Source organism: Gopherus flavomarginatus, chromosome 5 (genome assembly GCF_025201925.1).
Source record: "Gopherus flavomarginatus isolate rGopFla2 chromosome 5, rGopFla2.mat.asm, whole genome shotgun sequence".
Taxonomy (NCBI): domain Eukaryota; kingdom Metazoa; phylum Chordata; order Testudines; family Testudinidae; genus Gopherus; species Gopherus flavomarginatus.
This window is the reverse complement of record NC_066621.1, coordinates 55,998,569-56,010,884: the sequence shown is the minus strand read 5'-3', so window position 1 is coordinate 56,010,884 and position 12,316 is coordinate 55,998,569. Positions and strand designations below refer to the sequence as shown.

The window sequence follows — 12,316 nt, the reverse complement described above, 5'->3', positions numbered from 1 at the left end:
ACACTGCACCACTGGCAGAACAACAGCAGCCATAAAATTTCTGCTGATAGATTCCTGCCATCATGGCATCATGTATATAGGTTATAACAAAGACGGTAAGGTAGAGATCCTTATTATTTTATTACCACAAGGCAGCCTTAGAATTCACCTTTTAAAATCATGGATGCAATCAGAATCAGAATTAATCCCAGTGCAAGAAGAAATGAGACTGGGCACAAAAATAAAGCCATTCCAGAGCTATTCTCACTGTGTGAAAATTGCAGTCAGTTTGTTATTGGCCATGCTGCAAGCAAGTTAAGATTTCACAATGAGTCTCAGGGAAATCTGTCGATTTTCAATTCCGATAATGAAGGTAGCACCCAGCACCCAAATATTATTTGTTTTATATCGATATATTCTTGCAAGCAGAGTTAGCACTTTCTCATTAAAGAAACCAGTGTATATGGGAACTTCCACCTTTTCTACCACAAAAGGGCCTATACATTACATGAAATTTACAAATTTAGTTTCACAGCCTCTTCTTTGTGTGTAGGGGGGCTTATTTATTTGTTTGCTTTTTCTTGGTAAGTTCATCAAAAACTGACGAGTGCAAAAAGAAAATTGTTTCTGAAAATATGCCAAGAATTGTACCCATAACCCATTGCATTAGCAGACAAATTATATGTGGACATAAGCACTAAAGACTAGGGTATGAAAATCCTCCTAAAACTAAAATACATTTGGTTCTTGCCCTACTTTGACCTTTCGGAGGTCCCTGGCAGGTTAGTGAGGATTCCTATGGCATTCTATTGATTGGTGATCTACCCACAGTACTGTTCGGCTGGAATCACTTGGGAATACGAGAGAGCCAGATAGTAGTATCCGGAAGGTTTCCAAAAGTCTCAGAGAAGAGTTAATTTTTTTTTGGACTGGGAATATGAAGGAAGATTCTTCCCATTGAAGCCAACCATGTTCTGCCAGACAGATAGAAAAACTGACTTTTGCTACACTACATTTTCCTATGTCTGTGTATCCCACTTTTCAACAAAAGTAAAAAACTCTTGCATAGCTTTTTCATTAATTCTGAGGATAGCCAAAGGTGACTGAGGAGAATATGCTGTGGGATGGTGGGGAGTGACCAGGGCAGTCCTATACCCTATGCCAAAGATGATTCCCCCATTCCAGTGCTTTAAAGGCTCCAACAGTCATAATTTGACTCTTTCTGTGCCAACAAATTCTACTGATACATACACTTCTAATTAGGAGTAAGTGTTTGCATGCATTCAAGAGATGCCTTGAATAGTCTCAAACTGATGCTTAATATGTTAAATCCCATTCACCTTAAAAAATGCCAGGACCTATTTTTCCTAAATTAACATGATTCTCTGGTCTCTTTTACATTTTTTAAATCATTTAAGTTATGCTTTATCTTTAGCTCTTATGCCAATTCAAGATTTTTTTATGTAATACACTAATGAATGGTTTTCTAAAACTAATGTTACCTGTTCTGCAAGACAGGGGTAGAGAGGAATATGTAATATTTATTTGCCTCAAGTATTTTTATGCTCTCCTTCCCCAAAGCACAACTAATAGAGTGACACACAGTCTTCTTTTCAAAACTACATTCAGTCAAGAAAACAATGAGGACAATGTTCTGCACTTCTGTTGTGCCTTTCATCCCAGGGTGTCAGCGTACTTGACAAATGTTAATTAAACCAATTAAAGTCCAAACAAAATAACATTGTGATATTTGCAAAAGGATATGCAAATATATTGGGGTGAGGATGAGGAAAGAAATAAGTGCACCTTCTGCCTACAGAGACTGCTGGATAGTAGGGACAGAGGCAGGTGGCTCTCACTGGAGCATCTGGCTACACGACATAAACAACAATATAGCAGGTGACCAGCCACACAATAGCTTGTCAACAGCCAGGATGCAAATTTAAATAGAAGAATAGGCCAAGGGAAGGCTTCTGAGCAGAACGGGGAAGAAGGGAGGATGACACAGTGGGGAAATCCACACACCAACACCACTTGCAAATAAAGTTTGACTGTCCACCTCTATAGACACTCGAGAGTCTACTTGTACATGATTAAGCTAGAGACTGTGCGTTCCACTCAACTACAAGGTTGCCTATGGCGTGCACCAAAAGGCATTGTGGGTCATGGTGCACCAGCACTCATTTGGATATTAGGCAAGATATCAGAGCCTGCATACCTAGTTTTGTCTCAATAGGTTTGGGGAATGCTGGCATTTGAAAGGCTATCTTCCTGCTCTGTAGCTGTTTGCTTTGGTTAATGAAGTTTCAGATGTTTTCTATGGACTGTTTTCCATAATAATCTTCTCCTTATAAAGCCAATTCTCTCTTTGTACAATAAAGTAATCTATAAACAATAACTGAATCTCCGCTTCTCCTTCATGGCGTGTAAATCAAAATGATTGCAGATTCTAGAGTTAAATGGCAAGATTTAAGAAATAATTCACAACTTTCAAAAAACCTGCTTATTAACCAAAAGCAGTTTCTATCAAAATATTGTTGACAATTATTTTCAAAGACATAGAGACCCTCTTTGTGGGGGTTTATGCGTAAAGCATGTGGTTGTTTTATCTTAAATCCTTCCCTCTCTGTAAATGGAATTTAAGCATAATCAGAAGAGAGCATAAAACACACTGACCTGAATTTGCTGCTGCAGTAGATTGATTTTGTGCTGCTGTTGCAAAAGTTGCTGTTGTTGTCTTGCAATCTATTAGAAATAAATTTTTCATTAAATTAAAATAGTAATGTCCAAACTTCAATCTTATTGAGTGAAAACAACCTCTGAGTTATTCTTCATGATCATTTCAAACAGTTTTTTTTTTATTGAGCACCATTTGTTAAGAGATACCAAAACACTGCGAGGAAGATTAGTGAATGATATTTTTGAGGTACCTGTATAAATAATAGAAACATTTCAAACTTAAATGTAACATCAGACCGTAACTATCCAGTAAAACTTATGTACTAATACCTAACACTTAGGCCCCAACTCAGCAAAGCACATAAGCATGTCCTTAATCTTACACAGGTGTGTGATTCCATCCTTATCCACGGAGCTTAAGTTTAAGGACATGCTTCATTGCTTTGTTGAACTGGGGCTGTATGGAGTGCTTCAAAATACAGCATATAAGGGCAAGCGTCTGCCAGTCTTATTCACTCTGACAGGTACCTTATTCCCTAGTAGGTCCCACTGCCTTAAGTGGAACTGCTCAGTGAGAAAGGTGATACCCAATGTGTAAAAGTGGCAGAATCTGGGGCTAAATAATTAATTCTCAGAAGAACTCTGTGAAATATGTGAATATTATTGTTCTCCTTTTATCAACTGGGCAAATGAAGGTGACAGGTTAGGGTCTGAGGCTCTTTTCCCTTTACATGGATTGAGAGAAGCAAGTTCATATAGCAATGGGACAGAGTGCAGAGAGGTTTGTGCAGATTGAGGGGAGCCATCCCAAGATCTCTTAGAGCAGAAGGAGATGGCCCGATCATCTCGGCTAAAGATGTATTTTTGAGCAGAAATCTGTGCAGCAGGTAATGCAGACCAGCATTAACTGTCCCATTGTTACATTAACTTCCCATACTGCCGCTGTGGAGAAGCCAGGAGGAGCTGGGTGAGCTACTGGGACTGCTGTCTTGAAGGGATAACTGCTCAGAAGATCTGATCAGGGATTGAATCTATGTTGCCCAGGAAACCCAGCCTCAGCAATCCTGGTGACTTCTCTTTCTGCTAGGACACCATCCTCCCATTCCTGAGGGTCTGAGTCTCACCCTGTGACTCATTTCTCAAGTATCATTTCCCCTCCTATAAATGGGATGATCAGGCTTCTTCTGAGTTACCTCTGCAAGAGTCAGCACCAGATATAAAGTCTGAACTCAGGAGTACCTAGTTCCCAGTGTGTGGGAAGAACACTGTTCTCTCTCACTCTTCCCTCCTCCCCCAATATAGCACATGATTTCACACGTGCATATATTTCAATGTTGGGAAAGCTAAGAAAATGGGCAGTAGAGATATTTTGATAAAGAAAATATAATAAATGCTGTGAGGGTGATTTTGAAACACGATTGCATTTTCAACTAACTTTAGTGCAAAGTATTCAGATCAACTGCGTAATATGCAAACAAAAATGCGGTATCTTTATGCACCTTAGGAGAAGGCAATAATATAACACAAAATGATCAGTTTTAGGTTTATTTTTCTTTTGAAATTGCAGGATCTGAAAAAATATGCATTTATTGCATTGCTACAGGAAAAAATCATCCCTGTGCAGGGGATGAATACAAGATTTATGCACCACACAGAGTCCCAATTACACCCTCAGAAGAGAAAATTGATGTCCACCAGTTCCTGCAGCTGAGAGACAGGATAGTTAGCACAGGAGCAGAACCAAAACTTACTTTCAGGGACTGCCAAACAGTTGCCTACTAATGGGCTCAAACTATCTTTATGGGCATGATCTCCTAAGGCTAAACTCCCTGTGAAGTCAATGGGAGTTTAGTGAGTGAGGAATGAAGAATCAGGCCCTCTCCTGCTACTTATGCAACTGACTCAAACAGGGTCCTGCATTAGCTAGCAAGGCCTGCTGTAGAGGGGAACGGTGTGTGACTAGATAACATAGCGGAGTGGCTCATGAGCTGCATGCGACTCTTTTACAGTTAAAGTGAGGCTCTCAGAGCCCACTCTGCCTTCCCCCCATTCTCCGTGGATCAGGTTGTTTGCGGGAGCTTGGGGCTTCTGCCCTGCAGCAGGATGGTGGGGTTAGGAGCTTCTGCTCAGCAGGCAGGTTTGCTGGAACAATTTTTATAGTGGGGGTTCTGAGAGCCATTGAACCAAACTGTAAACCCTGTGTATAATGGAAACTACTTCAAGCCAGGGGGTGCGACAGCTCCCCCAGCACCCCTAGTTCCAGCACAGGGAGGGGGGCCTTGGGGTTTCTGCCTTGCCGGGACTAGGGGCTTCAGCGAGAGCAGGGCTGAAGCCTCAAGCCCCCCCAACCTCACGGGGCTGAAGCCCTGAGGCCCACCAGCCCCACTGCAGGACTGAAGCCCCAAGCCCTGGCAGGCGCACCCTGGCTCTTGAACTTCTGAAGATTGTTGTATGCAGCTCAGAGGGTCAGTAAGTTTGGCCACCCCTGTAATATAGGGACAGCTGCCAGGATCTCAGAGTACCTGTTATTGTTATAATTATGATCACGAATACAGCCTATGCTTAGAGGGGCAATTGCAGCTGATCCTCTTTACTGAGACAGTTCACACATCCATATGAATGCTTAAGTACGGTTATTTTAATTAATGATGTATGCATGATGCCATTTCACCTTAAAGTTGTATTACATCTTACTTGATGCATGTTCGCAAGTGGACCTTTCAAGATTCAATCCACAGTGGTACTCAAATCAGCTCAAGCAAACGTCCACTGCCCCTACCACCCCCAAATCAGATTCAGAATGAAAATTATACAAAGTGATTTCTTTCTGACTGTTACACAGCTACTGGATCCTATGTTTTGAACCATTCTGAACTGCTGGCGATCTGGCCACTCCTCTGCATCCTAAGTTAGTCAGGGCAGTGTTGAGAGCTTTGTTTAGCTTGTGCATGAGGAGGGGCTAATTTGCTAGAGTTCAGATTGCTGGTGTACAGATCACTGCATCTCTAAGTACAATACACTAGTATTTGAATATTCATTTCCTGATGGAAATCAGCAAAACTCCACTATGCATCTAATATTGATGGTTCCTTCTAAATGGTATACTGCTGTAATGGAAAATGCATAGAAAACACGACAGTGCAATTATCCTAACATAGGCTAGATGTATAGGTTCGACACAGTGAAGTATGATACATAAGCACCATGTGGCTCAAATTCTGAATTTTATTTGCCAATCGGTTGAGCTACATGCTCGCTTCATTGAGCATGACAACCTAGTTTTAAGTGTCATTTAATTTTCATTTTGAAATATAATTACAAAATGTTCACTGTAAGATATCACTCGTCTGCAAATGTGTCAAGATTAATTTGTGCTAGCTTATTCACAAGTGTCAATAGTTAATTACTGTGTCATCTCTGGATGGCTAAATGACATTCTAACTTCTGATTTTTTACAGTGTTCCTTTATGTTATTTTCCATTAAGGGATGAGTCCATATTCCTACATGTGGGCAAATATTCAAGCACGTAAAATACCAGACGTCACAACTCATTAAAATCAACAGAGCATATATTGCGCTATATAACCTATAAAATACATTTAACTGAAAAGATAATTCTAGTAATAATGTCAGATTCCTAAAAAATGCACATTAATTTGGATCTGTCTGACCTAATGCCTAGGGGATTAGTATATGGGATCATTGTTAGATTTTTATACTACAAGACAAGGACAGCTCTTTTGAACAACTGTGTTTCTTAAAGATATTATTTACCTTCTTTTCTCTGTAGATATTCTGGTTTCTCAATTATGTACCTGTTTCTTTGATTGTTTAGTTGTCAGAGAGAGAATTAAAAAATTATGATAACGTGGCTCACTGGTAACTTGCTACCCTTCATCACATGAGTAGCAAGAAATCAAACAATCTATTTACTGAGATTAATTGTAGGAAAGAAATGCCTTGACATTCCAAATACCACTTTTCCTCAGTTTCCTATCACATTTTTTCCTTTATGAAAGTAAAAAAAGCAATTCATTATTTCTATTGGTTACAAAGGAATATAAGCTCTTTCAATAAAACTGATGAAAGGAAACACCAAGCAGAACAATTTTATTAGGAGTTTTTAACGTTCTGAAAGAAACATTTTCACAGATTTCTTTCTTGGAGCCTCACCTGTTCTTGCTGTTGGCGAGCAAGGTCCATTTGCTGCCGTTGTTTTTCAATTTGTGAGGCTGCCAGCTTTTTCTGTTCATCATGGGCAGCCAGGAGCTGCTCCCGTAAACTGATCAGCTGGGTGATCATGGTAGAGAGCTGTCGCTCTTTTTCTGCCAGGCTTTCTGGTGTACCTAAATGAGGAGAAAGATACATTGTGAATATCAGGTAGACAGCAGTTATTGAACAATATTCACAAAGAAATTGGGTTAAATACCAAAGTGCTTTTTCCAAGTGGCAGCTTGAACATATATTTTACTAGAAATTCCTTAAAAGATCCCAGCATGCAGCCTTGCTATGTTCCAAGTAGTAGGGGACGTTACAACGATTGTGAAGTGGAAGCGCGATTGAGAGCAACTATTTCTTTTTTGTGACAAGAGTAATTAATTATGTACTCTGCAATATCAAATCTCTCTCTCCCTTCCATCTTAACCTTCCTAGTGTAATAACTACTTCATGTACTACCAAATTCACATTTTGATTAATATAATTTTCCCTCAGTTTTACATTCTGAAAAAAACAAAATAAGCAGCAATATTCTGGACAGCAGTTTAATGCTTTGTGGGTCATTTATTTAAGAAGATTTCCATCCATAGACAGCATGCTGTAGGAACACTACAGCATGTGGGTCATTTAGGTCATTTACTGTCATTTAGAAATCATGGCAAAGGTAAACCTTTGTTATGGAACAAGAATACAAGGTGAGCTACGCTTGTAGTCATTGAGAAATGGCTCAACCTGAGAAAATACTTTAAAAAATTCTCATTTAACTTTCAAAATTTATTGTGTAGAGCATGTTTAATTAACATGACACTATGGTACATTTAATCTTTATGCTAATGGTGCTTAGCAGTCTGTTTATGGGTAAACTGCGTAGTTCTCCTAGTAAAGAGTTCACAAGCCTTGTGTGAATCAAGCCAAAAAATATGCTAAATATGAACATTTTACTTTGGCACAAGTAATAATCTCAACCTACTGTACTTGAATCACACAGGTTACTTTCCCATGTGAGCATCTCAGATCCAGAGTACTATAATGGACAAGTGCAGTGAGTGCATAGTACAGTGAAGGGACACTGGGAAGCAGAACTGCTACCGTCTCCTGGGAAGAAAGTTCCAACTGGATTTGGAGAAAGTGAGTCTTGCCAGGCCCACAGAATAACCAAGAGGTGGGGAGCAGGCCAAACAGCTCAAGATTCAGGTGAACCTGCTGGATGCCCCAGAGACATATGACGTTAGATGAGGGGGTTAAGGCGATCCCTCCCTCCCACTGACTCACAGAAAGCAGCTTCAGGTAAAGAGGAGCCTTAGGACTTTTTGAGGAAGGAGAAGAGAATTGTGGGGAAGTGGATCAAGTAAGGAGTAGAAAAACTGGCATCAGAGTTCTGACTCCACCTTCCTCCCTAGAGGCAGGGGCGGCGCTTGCGGGAGGTCCACCAAAGTCATGGGACCAGCGGACCCTCTGCAGGCATGCTGCCAAAAGCTCCTTGCCTGCCGCCCTCCCGGCCACCGGCAGAGCGCCCCCCGGCGGCATGCCACCCAGCCATGCACTTGGCATGCTGGGGCCTGGAGCCACCCCTGCCTAGAGGAGGATGGAAGTCTTCCAGCAAGAAGAGGCTGCCAGGTTTCAGTAGCTGCTTCTTCTCCAAGGATGGGGAAACAAACAGGATTCTATGCAGCAGGTCTGAGACTCCCAGAGACTCAACTACTTACACTACATTATTTTTGGATTAATATTATTTTTAAAAGCGTAGAGGGTTTTACATTCAAAACTGGTCAACAGTGGTGCTCAGCTGCCACACTGATGAGCACAGGATAAAAATCTGAAGAGGCCAAGATTAGTGAAAAGATTTCAGAAATCTTCAATCTGTATTTACTGCATGTTTTGTGTTTTCTCTTGTAAATATTAAGTACATCCACTTGGAAGAAATATTGTTTAGTTTTTGTTTATGCTGAAATGCTACTGTAGAAATAGTATTGTAAAGATTTTTCAAAAGATAGATTGAAAATGTAACATGATTTTCATTTAAAGTGTTCCAAAAATGTGACCTACATCTGTTTATTTGGCTGGAAAGAGAACACAATTACTGCATGGATTAAATCAATCTTGCTCAGCAGCCCAAAACTTCAGAGTAAAAAGGTAACTGTTCTGAAGTGCATTTCTTAATTTCAATTAATGTTTATATTTTAAAAGAAAAAAGCGGAAGGGCACTCTATTGTTTAATCCAATTTCTTGTGAAACTCCAAAGGGCTCGTGTGAAATTAAAATAGTGCATCAATGCCCCAAAAGAGAATCTGGGTAAAAATGTTTGAAGTGTCTAAGTGACTTAGAAGGCTAAATACTCTTTTCAGATGTGATATAGGCACATAGGAGCCTAAGTTTCACTGAAAGTCAGAGGGACTTAGGCTCCTAAATAGAGCTGGACAAAATTTTTCAACTCAAACTTTGTTTTCTGCTAAAAAATGCAGATTCAGATTGATCAAAATATTTTGGGAGTTTGTGTGATTTCAGTAAATAGAAGAGGGGGGTCAGAAATGTCAAAACAGTTCTTTCTGACAGTTCCAATATGAAAAGTTATGATTTTTCAGGCTAGATTCACAAGGGAATTTAGGCACCACTGGCATTCACAAAACTGAGAACAACATGTCATCCCCTCCATTACACCGCATTGGCTAGAGTACTTGCCTGGGAGATCGAAGCCCTGGGGTTCAAGTCCCTGTTCCAGACCCAAGATTTAAACCCCTACAGCAAGAATTTGAACTCAGGTCTCCCTCTTCTCATATGAGTGACCTAACCAACTCCTTTGTGACTAAGTCACTTTTGAAAATTTTACACTGTGGCTTCAAAGTGATTTAGGTGCTTTTGAAATGTTTAAACCCCCCCATTAAATTTCAGCTAATAGACAGCCACCTCAAAAATGCACTCAGCACTGCCAAGGGGAAACCCACTTACCTGCCCTCCATAGCCACCAGTGATCTACTCCTCTACTTAATCCAGAAAGCCAATGGGAAGCAACCTGCTGACTAAGATGATACTCGGACCCATTCACTGTCACCTCGGGAAACCATAGCTTGAGTCTTCCACATCTGTCAAGCAGCTTCTGAACTGAAATTCTGAGCGTTGATCTTAGGGGCATCAAATATTTTACACATCCAAGGCAGGCACTACTCTTCCACTTTGTTACCATATTATTCTGCATGCTTTGTATTTACGTCATAATATAGTTATAAAACCAGAATGCAAAATGCTTGCTAAAGCGGTGACATTTGCCTATTCTGTTATACTGAGCTGGGATGTTTGATATAGGTATGATAGAACACCAGCATCTAAGAGATCTCCTTTTCCATTATTTTAATTCCATACAGTGGCAAGCTGAAGTTACAATTTCTCATTCAGGAAACATCAGGGGTAATCGTTTAAGAAGAAAACCACATCTAAAATAATTAACCCATTAAATTATTGACCCCCACCACCAGCAATTATTAATCCTTATTCTGTCCCATGCAACTCATGTCCACAAATGGGATAGGACTGGAATAATGAGAAGCCTATGAAATTGTGTCACAACCTAGCAGAACACTACTCGTGGCAAGAAAGAATAAAAGATGCCTGAATGTTGTGGGAGGGGGAGCCGGGGGGGGGGGGAAATAATGCCATAATTTAATTTTGGAGTGGAAAATCCTATTATTTTACAGTTTAAATACTAATAAAAAACAACTTGCTAAGAATGCAGACCAGATTGAGCTGATCTAGCTGGGCCAACAGAGGTCATCAGTAGCTGTGTACCTTCATCATCTGTTTCACATCCACTTACTGCAGCAAGCTACAAGATCCCTAAAATCATTACCAGTAAATAAACTCCTCTGCGGACTAATACATATATAGCTATCTGTACAATGCATTTGCCATGAAGACAGGTAAAACAAAAAAATTCATATAAAAGATATCAGTATACAGTAAATATGCCTGCTTTCATAAAATACTATATATTACACATGTAGCTTTCTCTCTCTGCTCTAAACTGTATCTATGCTCTAACTCCAAAGACAGTGCTGCATTTTTTTCCATGGGGCTCTTCTTATCCCCCAAACACATCTGTCTTGAGTTTCGCTAAGATTTGTCAGGTGGATCAGTGCTCCCCAAGGCCTGCTCCATCTGAAGTATTTTAATTTGACTAAACACCTGATTTATTTTATCTCTCTGATGAGAAAGGCAGTTTGTCTTAATAGAGTCTGTCAGCCCACAGTCCCATTCACAGCAATTTACAGGCAGCCAGGGACACTGGAAGAGAAGAGTGCTGTGATTCTGTATTTTATCCTCCTCCAGAAAGCACCTAAAAGCAGCTATTCACTGCTACTGCATGTGGCATTTTAGAACTGAATTAGCTTTTTATTCAAGTAACTACACTTGTTGTGAATAGCTTATCTGTAAAATTGCTACATTCACTACTGATTTTATTAACCTTTGGCTCTATCACAAAATGGTCTTCAGTTAAGAAAGACCTTTAAAATTGACACTTTTTCTTGTGGGCCTTTATTTCAGTGACTTCAGATTTACTGAGTTTGATCCATTGACTCCTTTACCGGTTGTATTTAAAATGTTCAGGCTCAATGGGAAGTCACCAGTATTTAAGGAAATTTTTTTAAAAGGTAAAAACATAATGGCAATTTTTCTTATCAAAAGTTTAGAACAATAATTTATTCTTCATTGTAGACATTACAGTACCTAGCCTTCCTTGGGGTCTATAATCTTAATAAGCTAAATAAATAATCATGATTGTTCCATCAATTCAATTCTTCATTGTGTTCATTGATTTAACAGTGAATCTTGCATTGCTTTAAGTGTACATTGAGGTAAAGTGACCAGATTGAACAGAACCAACACATCAAAGGAAAATTTGAGGAATTTTGGTCATTAGGTCAATCTAACAGAGAGTAATAAAATAAAACAGCTATAAATCCATTCCAGAAGAGACCAACTAAATTTTACTTGTCAGCTAAGATTGCACTTACAATGTATTCCCCTTGTGGCAAAGTCCTGTCTTTTAAAATTGTTTATAAAGCTCCATATGCATTTCTGGCCCTATAAAAAAATATCCTTTCCCACATCTTACATTCAAATTCCTTACTAAAATGTGCATAATGATATGCTGCACTTCCATCAGGGAGGCAGTATAGCTCAGTAGATAGAGCACTGGACTGGGATTCAGGAGACCTGGCCTGCTGGATGACCTTGGGCAAGTCATTTCATCTTCATGTACCTCAGTTTCTCCATCTGTAAAAGGTGGGTAATAATACCATCTTCCTTTGTAAAGCACTTGAAGAGGTATACTTGAAAGGTAATGTATAAAAGCTAAATATTATTATTATCTGTCCAGATTTCTTAAAAAATGTTTGGAAAGTGATTAAAGACCCCATGCCCCAAAACTGTAGATACAGAGTTTAT

The 12,316-nt window shown here is 39.6% G+C and overlaps 1 protein-coding gene across 24 annotated transcripts in view; it reads right to left on the bottom strand.

Moving 5' to 3' along the window:
• SOX6 (SRY-box transcription factor 6) overlaps positions 1–12,316 on the bottom strand; it is a 458,734-nt gene that overhangs the window by 165,439 nt on the left and 280,979 nt on the right. For all 24 annotated transcript variants that reach the window (XM_050954523.1, XM_050954527.1, XM_050954538.1 and 21 more), the window contains 2 exons: positions 6,833–7,005; positions 2,656–2,724 (listed from right to left, as the gene is read on the bottom strand). In XM_050954523.1, coding sequence (XP_050810480.1) covers positions 2,656–2,724; positions 6,833–7,005 — 242 coding nt within the window. The remainder of the gene's footprint in view (positions 1–2,655; positions 2,725–6,832; positions 7,006–12,316) is intronic.